The sequence below is a fragment of the Thermobia domestica genome, chromosome 12, assembly GCF_964235325.1.
Source record: "Thermobia domestica chromosome 12, izTheDome1.hap1.1, whole genome shotgun sequence".
NCBI lineage: Eukaryota > Metazoa > Arthropoda > Insecta > Zygentoma > Lepismatidae > Thermobia > Thermobia domestica.
The window spans coordinates 126,975,918-127,003,008 of record NC_137465.1 but is presented as its reverse complement, the minus strand read 5'-3'; the positions used below and the strand labels follow the sequence as shown (position 1 = coordinate 127,003,008).

The window sequence follows — 27,091 nt, the reverse complement described above, 5'->3', positions numbered from 1 at the left end:
TCCTACTTTCTTCCATCCGGGCTACGTGACATACCCATCTGAACCTCCTAGATTTGATAACCCTAACAATTAGGCCCGTATTTAGGTAAGTGCTGTTCTGTGCTCTGGCACAGGGCGGCAGAATTTAGGAGGCGGCAAAATTTTGGATTTTTTTTTTTTTAAGATTCACAATAAAGCAATATTTAAACTGGCAACTTGCAGAATCCCGCGCAAACCCGAGAAAATATGTTAATGTGTTTAATTTGCTCTAATTACAGTAGTTACTAATTAGCTAGCTTATCTGATTATTTTTATAAGGTCATCTTCTCCCACCTCTACCCCAAGGGGTGAGGATGAACTTGAACATCATGAAAACTGATACCGTTAAACTCAGCGACCTTGGAAACTATGAATTCAACACTAATATCTGTCGTTTTCGATTACTTTTAAAATCTCTCTACCTCCCTGAGGAGAGGAGTATGATCTTGAAATTTAATTGGATTAAAAGTGTCATTATTCATCTCAGCGACCCCAAAAACTGTGAACTCAACTCTAAATATTCATCGTTTTCGATTTTAAAAATGCCTCCGGGCAGTGGCGTCGCCTTGGGCAGTTCGCAAGAGCGCGTGAACCACCAAGTATCGTGGGCTGTTTGTTGCTCCTTAAGATATTTAATAATATTTAGAATATTATTATATTGTTTCGTTTCTATTCTTCGCTTGCTTTACTCCTTGCGTATATGCATTCCATCATCACAGCACGTTCACAACAGAGCAGCGAGCGTGATAGTCTGCTCTGTGTACAGTACGGAAGGGAAACACAGCTGAATGGAGGAACGGCGGTCTCCTGACGTTCAAATCAAGATTTGCACGAGCAGCGTTGAAAGCACTGTTGTTGACTTATTTCCAGTAATGTGGCGCTTTAAACAGAAGCAAAGAATGAACTTCTGCGTTGACAGCTGTTGTTGACTAATTTCTAGTAACGTGGCGCTTTTAACACAATCAAACACTGAACTGCAACTTAAAATATACAGGTGGATATAGTAGTACTATATAACTTATTCTTTCAATCAGTTGTCTACATTTCTTTTTATCTCAGTTCTCGCAATGAAAATACACTTACGAAACAAACAAAATTACGGATTTCCGAGGTCGTACCAAGGGGAATGGGAGGTTTAAAACCCTTCTCTAGAGATTTTTAAGTTAATGCAGAATAAAATTAAATTTTAATTTATTTTCAAGTTTTTTTTTTTTTTTTTTTTTTTAAATATGTACAGCATAATCTCTGATTTTTCTTTAGGTTACGGTCTTTTCTACCTAAATAAACTAAATGTTTGTAAGAAAAGCGAATAGCTTATCAAAACATGCTGTACTTGGTAATATTGCTACAATGTATTGTGGGAACCTGAAAGAAATTTTGAAATTGATTTTTTTCAACATTCATTTTTAACACGTACAAAATAGAAAAAGAAGAGTATTGAGATTTGTAGTAACGTACGTTCAGCTGTAACCGGGAAGGTGTTTTTCTTTGGAGGGGTGTGGAACAGTAATGAAGTGTCTTAGATAACAATGCAAAACTACATGGACAAAGCATTCCTAATTAAAGGTGTCTCTGCAATTATCATAATAATTTCATACATTACATGTTTCATGTATACTGTTAACGGTTCACTAAAGAGCATACATGGCAATTCAAATATACGACTTGAGTTGATTTTGAGTTTAACATCCCTTTCAGCAGCGAGGCTATATGAGACGGAACCTACTGATTAACGAGGAATCCGAACCACATGAGCTCCCTTCGTGAATCGAATCCGGGTCTCGCACGCCAAAGGCACGTATGCTAAGCGCTTAGCCACGAAGAAGCTCTTCAAATATACGAGATAGCAGACGTTTGCAGTCTTGATACTAATGGAGATTACATTTAGTATATTGTGAAATTGATAGTGAGTCTGTAGAAGGAGAATTGCACACAACAAAATTCGGGAAAATCATAGCAAATAATCCGAAGTTGACTTTAGAAACTGAAAGTGTGTTACGATATTAAACAATATGAAAGCATTTAAAGGACTGCCGTAGCTCAAAATAGTCTCAGTACACTAGCTATAGCATCAACAGAGAAAAAAGTTAAAAAATCTAAACTTCAGAAGAGTTATTGACAAGTTGATTGCCCAGAAGAACGTGAGAAGTAATTTCATATACGAATAAAATGGAGTACTTGTTTATAAATTGGTACATTTCATTATGTGTAAATATATATATGATTACGTTCATTGATTATTTATAGTTTTTCTTATTTAGAATATTAAAGAATTCTAGAATAGAATTTTCTAACGACTGTGAACTACCGAAAAATTATGTCACGAGACGCCACTGTCTCCGGGTTATTCTCAGGGGATTTTGCACCCCCCCCCCCATATCTCAGCTCAGGTGTGACCTAGGGACCTGGAACACGTCATTTGGTTCTTTTCTCTGGGAGCTTTAAAACATTAAAATTTCATGTTTCTATCTATGGTTCTCGAGTTGAAAAATGCTACAGACAGACAGTTTATTGTATTATTAATATAGATGCTATTAAACCATTATTGACGGTGAATAATGTAAATAATTATTTTTCTTATCAATTCTCACAGTGACGTCCACCAATGGATGTCAGCCAATCCCAGCTTCAAAATCACGCCCCATTAGATCTCTAGTAGGCTACTCTCTCTCTCTCTCTCTCCTTCTATGGACTCGGGTGTCGCTCCCCTTCCACTTCCTGTAGGTCGGTATCAGTGAATGTGTCTCCAATGGATAAGTGGTTAAGCTCGTTCCCTTGTAATCAAGGGGTCCCGGGTTCGATTCCCGGTGGGAACACAAGTTATTCGGATCCCAGGTTAAGCTGTAGATCCCATCCTTAGTACATCAACATCCCATGAAAGGCAATGAGAAACTACCTTCGCAGGTTCACCTTACCCAGGGACCTTCGGGTATGCGTGCGCACGGGATTCGCCAAAGGAACGGAGGGATTCCCGGACATGGTGTAAAGAAAAGAAGTGTCACACGTTGTTAATCCCGTGCGCACACGTGGGTGCGTTTTCAAACATGCATTTTTCAATAGATTAGGTATGACTTTCTAAGTGGCGTTTTTAACTGCACACTCTATGATGTATTATTTTTAAGCTGTTGGCCTCTGAAGTTCATGTTCCCACTCTGTCACTCCTAAACGGGACAGAATTTCCCCCATGTTCACTAGGACTTTTTTTGCTTCTTTTTAGATGTACTATCACCCGTCCAAGTTTGTCCACGTAGTTACCGTTCACCCTGTAATATTTATATATAATATTTGAGAACGTATTTCCCAATTTTCAACCAAGAATAATTAATCATAACACGTGATACAGTTCGCTTGTTATATAAAATTGGTTGATGTACAGTGGACCCATACGGACGTTCTGCAACGCTGTTGGTGAACTGAAATTATTTTTCACGTTGAAATAAATGTAAATTAGCAAACCCGTACATCCTGCGCAAACACAGGAGACTATTGTTGTCTGAATGATTGAATATGATATAGAATTAAAAATATTTATGGCTAGCCAAGTAGTTTTAATAACACGTTAATAAGTCTTTAATTAAGAATTTTTTGATAATTACTCGAATTTAAGATGTCCTCGAATCTAAGACGCACTCCGATTTCGCTGTGTTAAATTAAGGAAAAATAGTAATATGTTCCGTTTTTACTATTACTAAAGCGCTCTTTGATATTGGTCATTTTCGATTATTTTTATATATCCCTCTCCCCTCCCCATGTTGCGGGGCACGGCATGATAAAATTAAAATTTATCCCTGGCCCGAATGTCATGTATGTTGAAAATTTGATCAAGATTGGGTGGCTGGTTCAAGAGTTAAGTTCTATTTATTTTTATATATTAATCTCCCCTCCCCCTCCCCTAGATTCTATTGTCAAAGTGAAAATATTAAAAAAAAAAAAAAAAAAAAACTTTCCAGGCTCAAACGTCATTTATGTTGAAAATTTGATCGTGATCGGTCAGGTAGTTCAAGAGTTATTAAGTTCTATTTATTTTTATATATCTCTCCTCTTTCCTCCTCCTACCCTAAGTTCTACCGTCAAGCGATATGATAAAAACCACCCCAGGTCCGAATCTCATCTGTATTGATAATTTTATTAAGATCGGTTCAATGGTTTAAGCGTGATGAAGTCACAAAGACAGTCACTTTTAATTTCAACTTTTTTACTTTTTTCATGTCCCCCCTTCCCCTCACCTACATTGTGCCGTCAAAGTAAAATGATGGAAACATCCCAGGTCTGAACCTTATCCATCTTGAAAGTTTTATCGAGATCAGTCGGGTGGTTCAAGAGTTATTAACTCACGAACATGGTCACTTATATTTTTATAATTATTGATTTTTGTATATGTCCCATATATCTTCCCATTTCCGACGTTATTCCGTCAAAGTGAAATGGTAAAATCCATTCCAAGCACGAACGTTATCTATGTTGAAAATTTGATCGAGATTGGTTGTTTGGTTCAAGAGTTAAGTTTAATTAGTTTTTCTTATAATTCCCCCTCCTCCCCCTCCCCTACGTTCTACTGTCAAAGTGAATAGCTGAAAACACTCCCAGGCCAGAACTTCATCGGCGTCAAAAATTTGATCGAGATCGGTCGGGTGGTTCAAGAGATTAAGAGTCACAGACATAGTCACTTTCAATTTGGATCTGAAGTTCTTCGTTTACAGACACAGCTATTAATATATACATACAAAAACTGCAATTAATGTAAGTACAGTTAATTCACTCTAGCCACAGAAACGTGGTACTGGGTGTGTTTGTTTTATCTTCAAGCGTTTTCTGTGATAAAGAATATAGAATGAAAATAACATTAGCTTTTTTAAAGATAAACAAATGACAGTAAATTAAACATTATGGGGGCTATAAAACACAAAAAGTGCAAAAAATAGCTTTTGATCACAGAACTCTGAAACATAATGTTTGCGGTAAGTGCAAAAAAGCACTATTGGATACTTGGAAGTGTGTATTTGTGTATGTGTTCGTACTGGTTCATAAACCGAGGGAAATATTGCTCACAAAATTTGTTTGTTAACCGGTTTGATTGTGAACCAAGAAGTCTGTAACCCGAAGGTCCACTGTAGTTCAGATAGAAATGATGGCTTAGTATTTAAAGTAACAGGGACTTTGATAGAGGAAAACTGATGGATGAGTATTTTGAATAAAAATTTTCAAACCTGGTGGCATTCATTAAAGTTTCATATTTTATGTACCAAAAAACTCGAGAATTTCTTAGTCTTCGTTCCCATACTAATTTACCTTGAAGGCTTGCAGTAGTGTTTTTAAGGATGTTTGTATACTCAATGAAAAATAAATTTGATGTCTTTCTAGGACTTTTATGAGCCGGTGGAATCTCGGCAACAGTCTCCAGTATTGGATGAGACGGTGTTTAATATGTCTGGAGAAACTACCTATATTGATGAACCCGCGGCACAGAGGTGGGATGTTAGTGAACATAGCTCACCACATGAACCTGATACTGAAAAAAATGAAAAAAATGAAGAAGCGCCAGTGAAATCGACTCCGTCTGATAATATAGTTGTTCAGGATAATAGTAAGAATTACTTTAAGTTTCATTAATCGAGTTAATTATCAGTAAATATTGGTTAAGTATATAGTGATCTAAAAGATCTGATGGTTCTTAATTGATAATAACTCATTTATTACACAACATTTGTACAGTACATATTTATTTATTCAATATATTGGGGTACATATATTATTTAAGAGGCATTAAAAGATCTTGAAAACGAAGCCACTGTGACTATAAAGTGGATGTTCATGCATCTATCTACGGTTTTGAACAGGTCAGTAGCGAAAATTCTGTTTCTTCACATAACCGTTTTAAAATGGAAATGAGCTTCGCTAATCATAAAAACCATGTGATTAGTCACATAAATCATTTACTGTATAAACGTTATGCGATTTTGTTTGCTGAATCACGACCATTTTGTACTGGTAACATTGTAAATTACATTGAAGTATTCGCCATCACTGCGATCCTCAGACGCATAGCAAAAGCACTTTATGAGCTGGCCGGTTTGAGCAAGGTGCCACAGCTTGACTTGCCCGCCAAGTGTTCTGATGTACTGGCTGACCTTGGACGACCTGCTGACTTCCGTTTTTGAGCTAAACCTGTTTCTCGAAAGTTTTTCATCCAAAACAAAATTGTGTTATGGATTGAAACATGTCCTCTTCGACTCTTGTTGAAATTTTGTCTAAATCGACACTGATTTGCAACGCAAAAATCACCCCTTTTAAAAAATATTTGCACAAAAAATGCACAGTATTCACATAACTAACTACGTGGCCACTGAACTGATGTCACATGCATAGCAGCTGATCAACCGCGCCTCTTTTCTCCATTACGCTCACTCGCATTGCTATGCATCTTTTTGCCGCATTCTATGTGTTTAGGAAAAAGTTAGGCTATTTCATGTCTACAAGTGCATATGTTTCTGTTACGCAATATGTATGATTCAGGAAACCTGATTATCTTCCAGCTGTTCGTGAATTTGCACAACTATGATAATTAAATACTTAAAACGAGAAAACATCGACTTCTTACTACTAAATACATATTACAGGCCAACGAAAGATATAGAATCATAAAAGTCAGGAAAATTTAAATTCCTAAGTCAATACAAGCATGTTAGCAAACGCAAGAGTGTGCCTTTAATTTTCAATAACTTCTATGTTTGTTAATTTTCTGGGCTTTGTTAATATAACTATGTTTAATTTCATGTCTGCGGACATGTTTACGGTAGAAAAGAAGAAAAAGGTAAGACAGTTAACATAGAAAGATGCATAAAGCTTATGCACATGTCTGAGTCACTACACTACCCATCCAAATAAACTCAAAAGGCACTCACTTTGCTCTTTTGTATCATAATTATAGATTAGTTCAAAAAATCATGTTAAGTTAAATGTCAATTTTCGCTGAGAGCATTGTCAAGACATTTTTTTTTCTTCTTTTCTATTTTCTTAAATTTCAAAGTTCCCCATAATACCCCAATTCAATGTTGTGTTTAAGGTGTTCAAGTTCCAACATTACGGTACGTGGTAATCTTATAGCAAATTTTGCAAAAAAAATGTATTAAAAAAATTGTAGCATGGCTTATGAGCATACCGTAGTATAATAAGATAATTTATATATTTCATACTATCAAAATTAAAGGGATATTTTAAACGAAAATAATAATTAAAGATATCTAATAATTTCAAAGATTGTTGTTTATGAATTTCCTGTTAACATTTGAATAATTACAATAATAAATAAATAAATAACAATATGAACAATTTCTCAGTATAAACAATTATTGTTTTTTTTCCTTTCAGAAGAGAATATGGAACTCTTCGATTTTAAAAACGCAAAATTTTTGGATTTAGATGATGATATGGTTGAATGGTTGCAGACAATGGAGGAACACCCAGCAATGAGTAAAGTGACCATGCAAGTAAGTTTCATCGTTATCTCCATTGAGTCAAATTCAAATGAGTTGATTCTCGAACTATCCCAAACCACGATGTAAACTCCATGTGATGATAATTATAGTAGTTTGCTCTTGGGTGCATAGTTCAAAATTCAGAATGTTACCTTGTACTTCCAGCTACTGATCCTTTTTAGAACATCATTTCACTTCGCAATATTTCAGTCCTCTCTGTTACCGTGTTCCTTCGCATGTGAGATATAAGCCGAGATCTCTTTGTGATTACATTAGATATATAATTCCATAACCAACAAAAGGAAAAGTGACCCCAAGTATTCTTAAAGCACTCCTATCAATTCTACTCAACACGTGCAAGTTTTGTGTCCAAACATTGCCATTAACCTGAACCTCCTTTACAAGAATCTTCATGTCCAACCACTTCTTGATGCTTAAGACTTCCTGAGGGGCCACAGTGACTCAGTGGTAGAGCGTTCACCTCTGTTGCATGGGGTCCCTGGTTCGATCCCAGCTCGCGCCAAGTGAACTTTGTGGTGGACAAACAGCGTGTGCGTGGGTTTCCTCGTAATTCTGTTTCCTCCCACTTTCTTCATTCCACCATTTCATTCATCTCATCTTTAGCTTAGCCGGCATAAGTGTGGGACGTAAAACTCAAGATTTGATTTCATTTTTTTAAAACTTCCTTTAAGCGGTAAAAATTGTGAATTAAATATGACATACTTAGTTGATACTCAGAACGCTAGACATATATATATATATATATATATATATATATATATATATATATATATATAAAGCGTTTTTCCTGATATATCATTTTATGTTGGTTACACTAATTGGAATTTCCTTTTCTTACCAGTTCGGACGCTATAATTTGGGAAGACAAATTCTGAAACAGGTAAAGAAATTCCAATTAGTGTAAATATCATAAAATGAAAAGTATAATTCAAGCAAGGAACAAGGGTGATAGTATATAATTATTAACTGCAACATAATTAGCTAAATAGTTAAATTCAGAAAAAGAAAGTTTAAGTGCTCATGTATACGTATTATACATAAGAAATGTTAGCGTTCTAGTTGTCAATAGGGTAAGTAATATTTAATCTATATTTTTTATAGAATCCTAAAGGAAGTTTTAAGTAATAGGAGATGATTGAACATAAAGATTTTTGCAAAGGAGTTTCAAATTGTTGAGAGTGTTTGGACACAAAACTTACAAGTGTTGAGTAGAATTTACAGGAGTGCCTTACATAATACTTTTATGGATATATATATATATATTATGTTAACAAAGAAATTCCGGCCTATGTCACATATGCGCATGAACACGATCCCGAGAGGATTGAAATACTGTGAAGTGAAATGATGTCCTAAAGAGAATCATCAGCCGGGGTACAAGGTAAGATTTTGAACTTTTCATGTGACAATATCCATTTTCTGTTATGAGATAAAATAGCTTCACAGAGAACTGTAATATCACAATCTTTAATTTGTCGTTCCGCGATTATGACATTGAGGCAAGAGGAGATTGATGCTTAATAAAGGTGAATGATTCTGAAAGGATTGATGGAATGAGACTGAGGGGAAACGGGAGAATCCCGAACAGGCCAGGGCAGGATGATGTTCACCATAAATTCACATGGTCTCGGGTTGAATATTAGAGGTGAGCGCTCTACCACAGAGCCCTTCAATTTTCCATCAAGTTCTCATATGTACCATGGAGAAGAAACTGCAGTTTAATCCCGATTTTTTTTTTAATGTAACAGTTTTATTTCAACACTAATACATTGATGATTTTTTTTTAAAATCCTGTTTTGGAAAAAAAAACTAAAGTGTATTCGGTGTCAAATGGATTAAAATACTATATATGCATTTTATGTATATAATGACAGTAAAGAAGTCAATTAATTAATAATTTCCGTTTTTAACATCTATGATTTATTTACTATTGACTTAACAGTTCACATATTATTATTATTATTATTATTATTATTATTATTATTATTATTATTATTATTATTATTATTATTATTATTATTTTTATTATTATTATTATTATTAAAACAAAATTTATGAAATGCACAATAAAACCCAATATTATGTCAGTAAATACGAGGTCAGTGGTGTACAAATAGAGAAAATAAACATTATTAAAGATCTACGTATTACATTTGACAGTCAGTTAAAGTTTTGTTACCACGTAAATTCTATTATCCAAGGTGCCAGAAGGACAATGGATTTTGTTTTTAAACACTGGCCTGTATTTCAGAGAGAGAAAACATAAGTACATTTCCATGAGTTACTGATAAGTCTAAAACTAGAATTTGGATCAGTAATATGCAACAGTGTTTCTAAAACCTTGACAAATAAGATAGAATCTGTATAAAAATGTTTTATTCGACTGCTGTGTTTTAAAATGAAAATGAGCTACTTTTCACATAAGCTATGAACATTGGAATAATTATTGGGGTTTGGAGAGTCTTACGAATAGAAGAAAAGATTTTGATGAAGTATACATGCAAAAGATACTAGATAATGTACATATCAGTGAATGCTGTTTACGAAACATAGGTTTTAAAGTACTAAAGCATAGCCTTAGGGATAGCACGATTTTAGTATCCTCTATATTACAAATATGAAATTTTAAAAAAGATTGACAGATTCTTTAAATATATAAATGTCGACTTACTGTGTTAAGCAAGTGAAAATTGTATGAGATCTGTCTGTTTACAAGCAACAACTTTAGCAATATTAAGCTAAAATGTACGAGGGATATTCAGAAAGTAATGCCTCCAAGGTAATATCTTTATTTCTGTTTGTCAGCACCGACACAGGTATCAGTGTAAAGCTTGGAATGCCAGCTACAAATAGTGGAATCGTTCTTCAGCGTAGTCCCCATTACGTGCAACACATTTGCGCCAGCGCAAATTAAGTTTTTTCATGCCATCGGCGAAGAATTGTGATGGCTGCTGGCGACATAATTACCGAACTGCTGCTTCTGTCTCCGTGTCACAACTGTAGCGTTGACTTTTAAGGTGATCCTTAAGTTTGGGGAACAGCCTAAAGTTGCCGGGCGCAAATCCGGACTATAGGCAGGATGAGGCAGAATATCAACACCACTTTGGCAGCAGATATTTATGGTGGAGAGGACGTATGGCAGTACTCCATCAACTGACACTTCGTTTCCGGGTCGTAATGGTGTATCCACGACTCGTCGCTGGCGACAAATGTTTCTGGGCGCACAACCTTCTGCAGTCAGAAATTCAATGACAGTCCGCTGTTTTAACCGGACCTCACCTCTGGATGCCATGGATTGATCCACTATTCTAGAACGAGAAGAGATAGGAAGGTGAAACAAGTGACAATCTATAACTTAAACATCATTGCATTAATGACAAACAGTTCACAATGTTTGCAATATTATTGGGCAAGTAGTGGGCTTGGAGGCATTACTTTCTGAATCACCCTCGTAATTTTAAAACTGCTGTTTTTAGCTTCTATTTGTTGGTTTTAGATAGATAGAGAGTTTGACAATTTTTGTAGCGTTGGCGAGGAATTATTTGTGCGTAATGGACCGTTATCTACATTAGTTTCCTTCATTTTGCCGTATTCTTATTTTTATTCTTATTCTTATTATTCTTATTATTACTCTGCTGAAAAGAAAGGTTAAATTCCAAGTCAGGGATCAATTCATTTTATCTTGGTTAGACTTACCAGAAAGGTTCACGGTGTGGTTTACAGAAAGTTAATCAAATATACAAAAAGAATAAACAATAAAATAAACTATTGATTTAACGAACGCGCCAGTCTAGAGACATATTCAAGATAGCGGACAACAATGTTAATATTGAGTACACGGAATAGGGTGTGGTGATGAAGTTTTAAGACGGAAAACCAGCTGAAATTTTCAGAAGACTTCAGTCACAATGTGATGATGGGACACTCATCGGCAGTAAGATTTTTGAATGGTGCAAGCAATTTAAAGATGGCCGTACGTCTGTCATTGATGATCCCAGTCGTTGTGGATTCTAACTCTCAGCAGTTGTTCCTGAGAACATTCGGCACGGTGAACAGTCTGTCATTGACAGTCACCACATGCACAAAATGGTCGTGAAATGGCAAAGTTGTGTAATCTTGCGTTAAGATCAGTAAACATAATAATTCATGGCTATTTTCTGTTCCGAAAAGTGATTGCACGCTGGGTTCGCAAACAGCTTTTCGCTTTTGACCTCCACAAAAGAGCTGAAGTTTGCACTGAATTGAAAGACAGTTATGAGAAAGAAGACCAGTATTTCCTGGATCACCAAATGATTTTTAGCTGTTCGGACCCCTAAAAGAATTCCTCGGAGGTCAGCATTTCCAGAGTGGTGGCGAAGTGAAACAGACTGCCCTAGAATGGATCAGATGTACTGACAAATCTTTCTATGACAAAGCCTTCGAGGCATTAGCTAAACGTTGGGATAAATTGATAACTGTAGTATGTGGGTAATGTGAAAAAACAAATGCAATTTCCACTCCTTGAAATTTGTACTTTTCTAACTAAAAGTCTCGAATTGATTTGAACGCTCCTCGTAGTTGAGAGAAAGAAATTGTTGAGGTATAAACTTATGAATATTTCAGGCAGTTTAGATCTTTGATTATTAACAAAGAATGGGAAAGCATTTGAAGCTGGAGCATTTTAGACCTTTCTAATGCACAGTTATAAGGATTTTTTTTTTTTTTTGTTACTAATATGGTATGTTCATTAAATATTTTACATTTACATTATGCAGCATAATTTCAAGTGTAATATTCTATTTTAAATACGTATTATTCGTAACACAAATTCGCGATTTAATGGACTTCTGAATTTACGGACACCCTTTCGCCCAAATAGGACCGTTAAGTGGAAGTTTTACTGTGTATTTTTTGTATTAACATTGCATTTTATTTGCTTATTTTTCAGACTCCTCAGTCGCTTCTTGAAGAAAATATAAATACCTTGAAGGATTTTCGCTTACTTTTATTGGAGAGAGTTTATTCAGCTTTTGAAGCCATTCCAGTGAATATTTTAGAAAAATTGCCAGGATTCGATTTGCCCACGTTTGTAAAACTTCAAAACTTACAGCGTAGGATGAAAGCAAAACTTAATTTAACACAAACATTGCTCAAAAGAAAGACAAGTATTGTAAATACTTCTCTGTTATCAAACGTTATTAATGAAAACGTTGAAAAGGAAAATAGAAACGATTCATTTAGTGATTTGTGTAGTTCGCAGAATAGTTTGGCGCAAAGTAATTCTAGAATAAGTGTTGATTCTGCTCAAAATTGCAATGCAGGTAATAAATTAAACGAAACAATACCTGTAAGTTCAGTATGTAACAGAAAGTCATTGCCTGAATTTGAAATACATGCTAATAATAGTAATAGTATTGGTGAAGATCGGACAAGGCCGAATTCACTACCAAATGATAAGTTCTCAGGCTGGAATGTTACTACAAAATCAGATACAAGCTCTAGTGGAAAGTTTATATTCAAGAAACCAATAGGAAACAATGTAGGAGTCACTAATAGATTAAATTCAAGCGTATGTCTAACGAACCAAGTGAATTCATGTGTTAAACCTCTTTTTGGAGGCGATAGTTTTTTTGAGAATCCTCTGAATACTACTAGTTTTGCCAATAGCAATCAGGGAGGTTCATCTACAAACAATTGTGCAGTAGCAAAACCTGTAGTCCGAAGTGCGCCAGCTATTGGAAGTAGACCATTATCAGTGTTCGGACAGTCCGAAGGAAGTTTCAAGCAGCCTGCAGTTTCTGCGATTAAGTCTGGCGTGTCTTCAAAAGGCGGTAAGTTATTTTTTAAAAATAAATTAATTAATTAATTTATCATTTTGAAACCTCCATTAAGGACTCCTCCACTACGTGGACAGATAATTTTGTTCCAGCAAACATATACGAGGAGGGGACTCAAAAGAAACCGGATTTTGGTTCTGAAACAATAATTCATTAAGTTTGTTTTACAAAATTCTTTCATTTTCCTTCAAAGACAGGCGAGAAACAAACTTAGCGCAACACGTCTCATTTGCAAAACCTCACGCTGGCACGAGCTCCAACTCACTCCTGTCTGTTTTGAAATGTCATCGATCATGAAACGACGATCTTCGTTGATTTTTTGGCAGATTTTTTCGATGTTCTCGTCCGTTTCGAAATGATAAAGAGCAACAGAACAAGCGTGATCTTCAACACTCATCTCACCACACTTAAAGTGTTCAAACCATTCAAAAAAATGTGTGTATAGTATCCTTCTTGAAAGCCTGTTGAAGCGTTTGATAAGTTTTCGTTTCTGATTTTCCAAGTAGGAACCAAAATTTCGAACACACTCTTTGTTCCTTTGAATCTGCCATAACGATTTCGCAGGCGGCAAATGAGAACAGTTGAGAAAAACAATCGTACGATCAAATGTTAATCCTACGCAGACGCCTCTTGGCCAACTGATTTGGGAAGGTCTCTACTAGACCCACCTAGCGGGAGAATTCTCTACTACGCCTAGGAACGGCTTCGCTCTTTCAATCCGGTTTCTTTTGGGTGTCCCTTCGTATATATGATTTTGGGACAGGACTGTTCCCTATACAGACTATCACAGGTACAGACGGACAGTCTGTTTTTCCGTCTAACTTTTTGGTAACCACTTCATAATAGACAAGAATTGTTCTCTGTTTATTAATATTTAGTACAGAAAATACTTTCTGCAATTTGAAAATAAATTTGTGATAGATTAGAATAGACAGCAAATACCTTTCCTACAAAAAAGTCTGTCATAAATCAACCACCACACAAAATAGTTTCAACTTACAATTCTTATTTTCTGTGTACACAACATACTACTTTCTGGTGAAAATGGTAGAAAACCACTAACGATTATAAACGATCGTGGAGAGTCCGTCGTATGGCCAGGATTTCTATGAGAAGCTTTTTTCACCTGACAAATTTACTCCTCTTTTCCTTAGGATTTTATCTCCTGCAGCTTAAGTCATTAATTTACGCCCTCCAGTGGACATTTACTAACATTTCTTACTCAATTTTCCACAACATATTGTTTTAAAGGCTCGTGTTGGGTCTCGTTGTTTTTTTCTCAAGGTTCTGATTCTACCAGTTTTTTCATAATTAATTCATTTTCATTAATTATCCGTCCCCTTTAACCTAAAAAAAAAAAAAAAAAAAAGTGTATAACTTAACGTTAAATTTGATTTTCAGTTCGTTCTTTTAAAATTATCAAACAACATTATTATTTAATGATCAAGTAAACAAACTGACGAAATTATCCAGTAATCTCACACATTATCGAAGCTAATCAACACTCCCGGTTGAGTAGTGTAGTAATCAGTCGCCAGTGCTATATACAGGATTTATATGTACGAATTGTGCCTGTTGGAATGGTATTACCAGCGCCGTGAAATACATACATTTATTGTTACCCTAATCGACATTTTTTTTGTCGAGCAAAAGGAATTTACAGTATTTAAACAATTTAATGCTTTGAAATACTTATTAGCAGCCTATGTCATTGAATTTTCCTGCTAATCATGATACAATCTCTATGCAGAATGATCTACTGAACTTTGTGGTGGACATGCTGTATGGACAACTTACAGGAATGAATATGGTCGAAAAGTCGGCAAGCCGATTTTTTAAGATGAATAATAGATGTAATTTTATAATTGCCTTGTGATACGATGATTTAGGGGTTACTATGTGAAGTGCCGAGTTTACTTTGTTTACATGTAGGTAGATATACAAAGTTGCAAAATGTTTTAGTTATTTAGGTTGTTTTATTTAAATTCATTTCATGTTGAGAATTTCCTTATTGCAATCTTCGATGTTTGTGCATGGTAACAATGTAAATTTGTTGTTCGTATTTACTATTTTACCAGTACAATTTCGTTTCTATTCACGGTACGCAATCAGAGTCAGTGCAACTTTTTTTTATTTTTATTCTCTTTGTTGGCAGCTTCTTACTATGAAAGTATGAAAAGAATTTTTTTTTCATTCTTAATGTTTTCCCTGTCTTCTTACAATCTCACCCGTTTTACGTAATACTTGTTTTCTAGAATCATGTAAGCTTCAAATACTAGAAACAGATAATAAGCTTATTATACTTAGCATATTCCAGAATTATCATTTGGAGAGTAGTTGAGAACCTATCCGGTTTATCATAAGGACCAGATGGTGTCATAGGATCAGGTCAAAAGTCACTTTGCGTGTTAAATCGAGCCTGGAGATTCCAAATCCAGATGCGAGATATTTCAAGCACATAACCTCAGCAGAAGATGGGTGATTCGCAGAAGATGCTTATACTTTATCATTATTATTGATTTTTCTCAAACAACTTTTGACAATGTATAATAATGAAAGTAGGAAACAACCGATTTATTTTAAACACCACAATCCTCTGTAGGTGCGAATTAAACAACTTTAACAATTTAAGTTGTTAAATTCGCACTTACAGAGGATTGTGGTGTGTAAAATAAATCGGTTGTTTCCTATTTTCATTATTATATATGAAATCACAACCGTCTCAATATATGGACACTGGATTGTCCAAGCACAGCAGCTTAAGCTGTGGTACAAGCCATGTGGTCTGAGTGGAGAGCACCGACTGCAGGAGTGAGAGAGCGTTTGGCTGTTCTGGGAAGCGGACTGGGTGACGTAGTGGTTAACGTATCGGCACGGTATGCCGGAGATCCCGGGTTCGAATCCCGGTCCAGTCAAGCCACTTTGTTACTCTTTGTAAGTTGTTTAAACTTTTGACAATATTCTATCTATATTTACCTTACGTGCTATACATCGTTTTAAGCTCTTCATTATGTATTCACAATAAGCTTTCAATTGGCCATCTCCTTGTTATAGTTTTCGAGATATGTTGACGACGCAATTTTTTTTCATTGATTTTTCATGTTTCGTGATTTTTTTTACTATGTTCCATCCATTGTAGGACAGTTTGCTTTTGGATAATCTACATAGTCTCGTCTATATTTGAGCTGAATTTCATCCATCTCCCTCGTTAGTGTTTGAGATAAGTGGAGGAATTGTTTGTTTTTCATTGATTTTCCATTGACATTAATGTTTTGTTTCGTACTTTTTGACTATGTTCCATCCATTTTAGGACATTGTGCTTTCGGAATATAGAATCTACATAGTCTCTTCTACATTTTAGCTGAATTTCAGCCATCTCTCTCAAAGTTTGTTCACACCATTGGCAACCGGATAGGTCCTTTAAATGGCGTGTGATGTTTCCAATCGGGGAATCGGTCATGATTCGGCATTGGCAAACACAATGTAATTGTAGCATGCGTTACTAAGAGGAAAACATCATATCTGCGGGTTTTTTCGAAGTTTTCCCATTTCCTTCCACATTATCATTCCACTGTTCTTTCATAATTATTCATCTTCTTTAGCTTAACAACCTTATCATGGGTCGTCAAGTTAAAAGATTTCATTTAATTTTTACACATGATTAGCCACTACCGTGGGGCTGATCGATTTCTAGTAACATCTGTGTGTCATGAAAATAATTTTTCTACTTTGACACATTTGGCCACGCAGTATAACAGTGTTCAAAGTCGTCACGTCTGTTATTTTGTGAAGTAGTGTTGCAATATAGAGAAAGCTGAAAATTCCGTGCCCTGTTTCGTTAAATATGTTCTCTACTACATAGCTGCTTAGGTAATTTTGAATTTGTTGGAAGTTCTAGCAAACATAGTTGTATTCAACAAATGGTTTGGAACTTCCAATAATATTTTATAATCAAATTCAGCAGTGCAATGTAGTTGCTTTTGTTCATTGACTTGCTACCATCTTCATATCTTCTATATTCCAATCATTGTTTTGCGAAATAAAATTACTAGCATTAATAATACGTTCCCGTTTCCTGTTCGTTTCTATATTTTCATTATCTCATAACGATCCATTTGACTGTCAATCGTCACGTAATCAAATCTTTACATAGTTCTTGGATGAAAATAGTTAAGATTATTCATGACATCCACTATTTAAATAATAATAATAATAATAAAATAATATAATGAATTCCGAAAAATTCCAGGAACCTTAATAGTAACAATATAAACATGACTAATATGGCAATTTATCATTTAATGAACACCCAGTTAACCGTTTCGTAGAATTGTGCTGAGTACTTAGAAAATGTCTAGGGTAGGATTTTATTTTTGTTTTAAATTCTGTAAGTAAGGGGTAGGCCAATCATTTAAAGTAACCGCACATTATCATTACACCAGTGGACCAAAAGAACACAATTTCACTTGACTTATCGTACACTGGCTGGTCCATCTCGTGCAACACGAAATTTGGAATTCCTGTGAACCTGGAAGCGCTACCACTCATTTGTTCCGTTTTCATCTTATTTGCACAGGAAAACGACCATTAGGAAAACCTAGGTGCAGATGGGAGGACAATATTAAGATGGATCTCGCAGAGATAGAAATATAAAGTAGAAACTGGATTCAATTGGCTAAGGATAGAAATCAGTGGAGAGCTTTTGTGAACGCGGCATTGAACCTCCGGGTTCCATAGGCCATAGAGTTAGTTAGTTAGCATATCTTCGATCTGGAAGTTATAGAATTGACTCCCTAAAGCTAGTATGTATATATTTTGTATATGTTCTGGTTGCGAAAGTTACGGGACCCTGTTGTCGATACCTTCTTTTTTCCTATTTGCTGTAGATGGTTCTGAAATGATTGGAATAGAAACGTTGAACCGTCAAGACAAGTTTCCCGACTTGGATGGTTTTGCATCCACGTATGCAGTTTTTGTTTTCCAGCCTTGAGGTGTGCCCTCTGCTTTTCTTGTCTTGAAGAACCTGCTCCTCAGCACGAAAACTTTCAAACCGCTTTCTGCAATATTTTCATGAGACAATTCCACTTAACTCAATATGTAACGCAGATTATTGTAGTATGCTCTTTGACACTGCGCAACAACTGTCCGTTAAGGTGAGTTTCAACTGATATTACTCGAAGTCAGGGACAGTTGAGTGTGGACAGAGAGCATTTCGGTCACTTATTTCTGAACGAACTGTTATTGTACATAATAAGTTGTTCAGTTGACTGCCATTTTAATTATTCATGTGTTAGAAAATGGTGCTCCGGAGCAATTATTGCCTTGTTTTTGGTTGTATCAGGTAAAGACTTTTATTAAACTTCATAACTGTATATTAAGTGGTTACAGAAAGAAAAACAAACTCAAATGTTATTATTAATAGTAGTATTAGTAGTAGTGTACTATGCACAGTAGAAGGGATCGAAAGATTTTTTTCCTTTTTTAAGTAGGGAGCTTTTACCACTTCATCTTTAAGTGATTCCAGCTCCTACGAATAATAATAATTCCTAAACTCTAAGAGAAACACATGCTGTGTTTCATATAAATTTGCTGTTTATTAGGAAAATTATAGTTGTGTTTTAAAATATGGTGAATCCATTGTCTTGTCAGTGACTTATTTCAACTACGAGCAGTAGGCCTCATTGGGAAGCTTCGGAGGCAGCATATGCTATGTTTCATGAAATTCAGATTATTTTTTAGGGAAGTATCGTTACATACCCATATGCACTGCAGTTTTTGAAAATTGCAGCACTAAGAGTGGGTAACATGAATATTTCCAAATTCAGAGTACACAGAATATGATGTATAAATGATTATAATTCTAGTGCGATGACGCATGCAGAGGCCAGCAGTGTCCTCGGTTCAGTATTAGAGTAGTACCACGAGAGAATTTGCGCAGCGCTCTGATATACACAAGGAAACAGGAAGCGTATATGCAAGTGACACTGTGTCTTGTCGACGTCAAGAACCGCAATATAAACAGACGATTGTGTGGGATCACATGGTCGGTCCAGGGAAAGGCTGTTTCTCATGTTGCGAAATGTGTAAATGTACAGGGCATACCTCCACGATAGTGATACGTGTGAAAAAGTAATAAAAAGAACAGAACTGTACAGTCGTTTACACTGTTATCACGTCGCTGGAGCAAGGTAAGGGAATGAACTTGTCTGTCGACAGTTTGAGGGCGGCCACTGAATGTTGAACTGGCAATACACAAACCATAACATCAGCTTTCATTGACCCAGAACCAAAAGGTCTAGCTTCAGTAGAAGCGTAAACATGATCGCTGACGTGTTGAGTGGGAGATGTTCATATCACTCCAGTTTTTCGGGCGAAATGCACTTTATTCTACAGTTACAGCCATATACATGTTAGACGCTATAGTGGTGAGTATAATCTTCCATTGTGCATTGTCGAACTCATAGCTGTTGAAGGGCAGGTGGGATATCATTGGATGCTATCTCGGATGCTTCACATTGTAGACAACTAATTTTACGTGTAACAGAGAAGTTTTAGAAGCTGAGATCATACTTTTCTGCATATAACTCTGGACACAAACGCCATGTCTCAACAGGACAATATTCGACCACACACATACACGCACACACACACATCTGTATGTATATATCTTGGAATGTGCAAGACTTCCAGGAACGATGGATACCGCTGTTACATATACTTGACATACTGCACATCGATACCTTGCTCGTCACGGTCCTCCAACAGATAGTGTTAGTGTCTTGTGGTCTCGCATACAAGCAGCATGTCAGGAGATTTCTTAGGAACACGTCGGAATGCCTGTGTTATTCAGTGCCACAAAGCACTGGGCAAATATACTAAAATTCACCCCTTGCCTACTAATTTCAGCTCTAAGCAATATAGTGTGCTTGTTAAATAATATATCACCTATTTATTTCAAGAGTGACATAACTCAAAATTCCTAATTTTTCAGGAGAAGAGTTTGAAAGTTTCGAAACACAATAAAACACATAGGCGGAAGAATTACACAAAGTGCTCTCTAGCGCCCAGTTTCGGAAGCACATCAGTAATATTTTTTTCTTTTCTTTTCTTTTTTCAAACCAGAGATAGACATCAAGATTAGCTTTCATTTTCTGCCCATAAGTCAATAAGGACGATTTTTGAGTTATGCCACTCTTGAAATAAACAGGCAATATTGTTATGAATATAAATGATTATGAAAGAGTTGATGAAATGAATGAGAATGTGAGAAGAAATGGGAGAGCCTCGAGAAAACTTACGACACGATGTTGTCCACCAGAAACTCACATAGCCTAGAATCGAACCAGTGACCCCTCATCTTAAATAATGTTCACCAGTTCGTAAAAAGCATGCTTCTATTTTTATGTTTTTTTTAAAAAAAAATAACCTTTATTGCTTTGGATTGAAATTAGAGGCAATTCTGGGAACCCTTTTTTTCTTAAACAACTTGCAAACAATAATTTCGTACAAGTTACCAGATTTTCGAGGAATAAGTCATGTGATTATATCCAATAAGACCCCCAACGTTAAGAAAATATTCCAGTGTAAATTTTCGTGTAAAATAAAAATCTGACTTTTCATGAAACATGGTATGTTTCCTTTTAGGTTTAAAATATTACTCCTATTATGTAATTGGGGTTGAACTAGTTTAAGGGTAATGTGTGAAATTCCTCAAAGAAAAGTATTGAGCTCACATTTACTGTGCACAGCACTACTAACTATTGTCTATTGTACTGGTATATATTGGTTGTAAATATGTTATGTATAATGTATGACTTTAAGCATATAATACGAAATCACTGTTTTTATACACGTTCAATTTAAATAAATTATAGTTTGTATATCTCCTCGAGCTATGGGCAGTACACAATTCATAGAACCAATTGAGAGTCAGGATTATGGGAACTATTCCACAACACCATCGCCTCGTCAACCATCTATTGAAGAAGACACTCAAATTCAGGATCTTATATATCAAAATCCACTGAGTAAAGGTAGGATTAAAACTGATTCTATCGTTAAACTAACCAGTTCTGTGGCTTAAACTGGAATATCGTCGCAAAGTAACTTTACCACTCAGTCCTGTCCTCAAGATTACCTAAGGTATCTTTTTTCTCACTACCTTATATCCTGCTTTACGTACCTTTCATTCCTTGGTCTATCGAAAGGTCTCCCACAGAATTCCCAACCAAAACTTCATGCGTCCTGTGCTCTTATTCCCGTACAAGCGACTTGTCCATCCTTAGAGATCTCGATTTTAATATCCATGTGATATGCGATGCACTGTAGCGTAGAATTGCAAATATAGGGGAAGTGGAAAATTTGTAGTTTTTGATTATTACTAGCATTCTGGAATGAATTTTCCATGTTTTTCTAATAAATTTGCATTAATATATTTTCTGTATAACATGAGCACACATCTGCAACACAGGATTTTCAAATATTGTCTAATATAGAAAAATGAAAAATCAGTATAAATATATGTTGCATAGTATGTGTTATGGAAACATATCAAAATAAGAGTTTTATTTTTAGTTCAAGACCATTTTATATACATATTATATAAATTTATTATTATTTTTTTTTAACAGAAAATGCAAAAAACACAGAACACATAAACTATACGTCATCACTTTACCATTCACAAGCAGCACCAAATCCGAAGCATGTGAAAAAGAAAACTCCATCTTCTGGAATTGGCAACTTTCATGGAAATGTGAAAAATGACGGGACTACGGGCGAGTTCGATGGAATGAATTATCCTCATACAAGAGAAATGCTTAAAGTAAGTGAAGAATTGTTTGTAACCGGAATTATGTGTAAGCAAAAAACAACATTTATTTTTATTTCAGTAATGATTTGAAATCTATATCTGATTCAATGCATGTATATTTGGCTGCTAACGTGCATGGTTTGAAATAGTGTTACACGGAACTATACGATTGTAAATAGAGAAATTGATCCTGCCTTTTACGCACACGAATGCATCAGGAAACATAAGTGTTTACAAGTATTAGGTACACGTAATTTCCAAGAATTGAGTTCATTTCTCTCATGTAATAAAAACTGTAAATGTATGTAAGTGTAGTGTCACAAACAATGATATAAAAACACGGGCATCCGAGTTGCCGAATCATTCCATCTGATGCGTATGGCTCCCAATTTGGTTCTTTTCAGGAGTCTAAATGTTATTAACCTGTAGGATATAGGCGTTTACACTGACATGGAATAACTTAAAGTAATTACAATTTACGTTGAGAAAGGTTAAAGACGTTTTATTATGATTTATCTTCAATTTTTCAATTTTAAATATCAATAATGTAATAATAATAATAATAATAATAATAATAATAATAATAATAATAATAATAATAATAATAATAATAATATATAATAATATATAATTTATTATTATTATTATTATTATTATTATTATTATTATTATTATTATTATTATTATTATTATTATTATTATTATTATTATTTAGGTTAGGGAGCTAGAGTGAAGGGATAGAATGTGAGACTTATGGTTACGACGCATGTGTATAGGATTTGAGTAATTATTGATATACATAGATTTAGAATTTTTAAGGACTTCCTAACAAAACTATGTTCCCAATTTCCTTCACAAATTTCTGTAACTTTGTAACTGGTGTCAGTCTGTCTACTCGCATATTTCTGAACTCCGTCGTTATGTGGATATGTACTCACCTCTAGCGCGGAAGACCCGGTTCGATTCCTGGCGGAAGCTCATGTAGTCCAGATCCTACGTTAAGCTGTAAATCCACATCTCGTTGCTGAAAGGGACGCTAAATTTAACTCAAATCCAAATATCACACATTTTTGTAGTTGTCGAGAGAAACCACGTGGAATATCTGGACATGACGAATGAAATAATAAAATCAGCAATATTTCCGATCATGTAACCGCTGTCCTTGAATATTTGAAAATTAAGGACTGACGCAACATTATTTGTTTGGTCCTTTGATGAACAAGAATAACATCTCTATCAAATGGTTTCTTGTGGTATTCTCTTCTCTCAAGCCATAAGATATTGAAATCTTGGTGTAGAATACTTGGCCTTGTAAGAGTGTAATTGAAATTGGCACTTAATTCCTTTCACTACAGATATATATTTAAGTTATTTTGCTATCAGAATATTTAGTATATTTCTATTCTATTCTATTCTATTCTCTCCCTTGACAGGAAATGATATAATTAAAGTCACAGCCATAGAGCCTAGTTGACTTCTTCACTGTTTTTGTTAAATATTAGTTTGATATGAATTATAATTGTAAAGATGGCCTGTTCCAACATAGGACGAATTGGCTTGTAATAAGTAGAGTTGTTTTTACACTAAATTGTAAAAATTACTGGAGGGTGTAGGCGCCGGACATGCAAAATCATGTAATATAATACAAACATTGTAATAAACTAAATAATGTCTAAAATTAATGTTGTTTACGAAATTAAAATTGAAAAAGTTAAAAAGCATAATGCTCCTGTTCTGAAGAGTCCAGACACCATTTTCTTCCCCATTTAGTATATTTAAAATCAAATTATATTAGTAAAATGTATTATGCATTAAATATACACACAACAACAATGGAATCGTTTTCTCGTAAGAATTCTTGTCATTATTGTTGTTCCTATCGTTACGAATGATAGCCATAAATTAATAAGTGTTTTCATTTTGGTACGCGTTCACTACTTACAAAAGCCTTCACTAGACGAGAATATTCATTCGCTGGCTACCACTGCTGGCGAAAGCAGTCTGTTCCTCTTTGTTCCATATAAAATAAATATTGTAGTGTCCAGGGCGTTTCGTCGCGAGAGTGGAGGAGGGCCGTGGATAGTTCAATATTTTGAAGACAAGTTTTTATTTGGCCCCTAGTCCTTGGACTGAAATTATAGTGGGAACGACAGAGTGCACAGCAGGCTGCCGGCACACACTATCTACAATATGGATAACCCAGAACAAGACAACCCGACTAAGACTTCCTCGATTATGACAACCAGTCTGCAGAAGTGTGTGTCGTCTTATGGAACAATGCATGTTCATTTGGAATTAGTACCTGACTAGACTTATTTCAATTTGACAAGAAGTATGGATATGAGATGGAAATCCATGAAATTTGGCAATGAGTATGATGATGAATACATGAAGTTAGGACTACGTTGAGAACTGTATCTTCTGTTGCATGAAATATACCACTTGTAGCTAGGTGTATGCAGATGCAGACACCAAGATGGAAATTACGTTAAGTTTAATCTCATACGCTGAGAAGTTCCAACCAGATGTTTCTATTACTTACTGACCAATGCGAATACTTCTTCAACCTTTGATCGATCATTCCATGTGAAGCTGTTGAAGTGAAAGGAGAGCTACGTTTGAGATCTTCAGGGTTATCCTGCATATGAATCCAGGAAGGGGGACTAAATCGATCTACTATAAAAATCGATCTCATGCATGGACAAAAGCTCCGTAAAAGCTTCTGTTAGTTGACTAGATCTCAAATGATGAGTGTGCTTGCAACTTGTATTTGCCAGATGTTAAATGAAGGGTGCTTTGGGAACTGTCTTGGTTGACTGGAAATATGACGGCTGATGTGTTACCAACATTGTTGCTGCTGATTCGACGATCCGATTTACTAGATGTACACTCCATATGATGTTGAGTCCAAGATTTGTTATGTCTTTAAAAAGTATAAAACAACGTGTAACTGTCTTGTAACTATGTTTGCTTCGACAATAAACCTTTTATTTTATTTGTGGTTATTATCAACAATGCATATTAGAATAAACTACTTTAAATTCTCTGAGTATCCAAGACAGAAATATGAAGTTAAATCTTCATACCTTTGAATAATCAATTCCTCTTTTTCTAAAATAAAACAACAGCAACAACAAAAACGAAAATTAAGTAATTTAGTGCTAATATTTGTACACTTTTGTTTGTCTAAATAATGCTGATACTTAAAAGAAAGTAGTTAGTCTGACTTCACATTTATTTGACATTTGTCTGTTCGACTGAAAAACGAATGAGTGTTCCTTTCACATTTATCCGGGCTTCGCATGGATGGAAAAGATTTGGGAACAGTGTTGCTACTTTTGGAAAACATTTTTTTTTCCATATAATTATTTTACAATTTTATCGCGTCTTTTACATGAGGAAAATATATCTTGCTGCCTCATGTTGATTGGCACCAGCTTTCGACATGGTTACAATGTACAGGCGCAAAAGAAAGAGTGGCACAGCTCTTACCTCTGCGACAAGGGAACCCTGGTTCGATCACAGGCCGCATGAGATTGTCGTGAACTCCTTTCTCGGTCCCACATTTTTATTCCACCAATTATTTCATAATAGTTCATTTTTATAATCACCCGTCTCTAATTAAGGGATAATCATGGAACGTTATATTAAAGATTGATTTTATTTTCTAATTTGCGTCAATTAAAAAAAGAAAGAAAGAAAGAAGACAAGAGAACTTATTTCAGCTCGCTTGTAACGATTTACTGTGTATAAAGTTCTCTCTTTTTAATTTTTTTTTTCTACTGAAATTTATCCTTCAATGCTGGCGCGTAGCTAAAATTACCTCCCCCCTAAAACTTTCCATTGTTTTTTTTCGTATAGTTATGAATGTAGGGTTAACTCATGTTAGCCCCCTCCCAAAAATGACCTCGACTCCTCTGTCTTCTGATTACCTGCGTGGTCCAATGATTTGAAAACTTACGGTGCAGGTAATACACTGATAAGTTATCTCTCTTGTTCTAAAATAATGCACAGATTACGTATTAATTTCCTCTGTGTATGTGTCTGTCTGTCTGATGCATGTATGTATATAATTACATTATGGAGTATCCAAATTTTTGTATTCACAGTAACAAATTCGAATAGTTTGTAACGCTCTCTTCTCTTACATAGAGTACCCGCGAAACAATGAAAAAACTGAAGTAAGCCTTGAATTTCGTTATCAAACCTTGAAAATTTAGATTTTTTTTTTTTTTTAGACTAATACAGAAAACTTACCAGAATAAAATAAAAGTAGTTTTGACTCTCAGAACTGTGCTTTGGAATTATTTGAAATTTAAAAGCTGGAGGAAAGGGAGAGGCGGAACGCGTCTTGAGTCTTGCATGGGTTTTTCTTGTTGTTGTGTGGTCAGTAAAGATTATTTTTTGATTCGACTGCAAGGAGAGTCTTCACAGTAAACGTAAACGTAAAAGTTGCACTTCGCTGTAGCAAAACGTACTTAGCCAATCGAGCTGAAATTTAGTACACAGATGAAGACTAAGAAGTGCTAGATCTGAAAGGATGCTATTGAATATAAGTTAAGAGGTGGTTAATAAATCGGAAATAAATAAATAAAAATAAAATAGAAATGTTCCAACATAAGTGTAGAACGCCTGGAGTAAATTCCCAAACTTAGTACATATATAAGTTAAAATCTGGAAACAATTACATTGGGACTAGATACTCCTAGGAGGAGGAACAGGATGACTATAATATTCAGAAACAACCTATTTTAGTGTCGAATCCATAGTTTTCGAGGTCGCTGAGATGAGTAGTGACACTCTAGATACTGTATTGAAAGAGTAACAACTCCTTCACTGTACGGTATACAGCATTACCTATTACTGAAATGAGTATGTATTTCTCTCCGGAACATCATTTATCAGACAGTATTTTGCTACCTTTTCGATATACGTTCGACATACGTTTC

The 27,091-nt window shown here is 35.2% G+C and overlaps 1 protein-coding gene and 1 non-coding gene across 3 annotated transcripts in view; both read left to right on the top strand.

Moving 5' to 3' along the window:
* The window catches only part of LOC145666633 (uncharacterized), a 156,914-nt gene that overhangs the window by 54,632 nt on the left and 75,191 nt on the right, over nucleotides 1–27,091 (top strand). The window contains exons 6-10 of one of the 2 annotated variants that reach the window (XM_081734072.1): nucleotides 5,380–5,602; nucleotides 7,387–7,505; nucleotides 12,442–13,324; nucleotides 21,205–21,363; nucleotides 21,961–22,154. In XM_081734072.1, coding sequence (XP_081590198.1) covers nucleotides 5,380–5,602; nucleotides 7,387–7,505; nucleotides 12,442–13,324; nucleotides 21,205–21,363; nucleotides 21,961–22,154 — 1,578 coding nt within the window. The remainder of the gene's footprint in view (nucleotides 1–5,379; nucleotides 5,603–7,386; nucleotides 7,506–12,441; nucleotides 13,325–21,204; nucleotides 21,364–21,960; nucleotides 22,155–27,091) is intronic. The other variant, XM_081734073.1, reaches the window with a different exon arrangement.
* TRNAT-GGU (transfer RNA threonine (anticodon GGU)) lies at nucleotides 16,173–16,245 on the top strand. The gene has a single exon. It is a non-coding gene; the product is annotated as a tRNA-Thr (tRNA).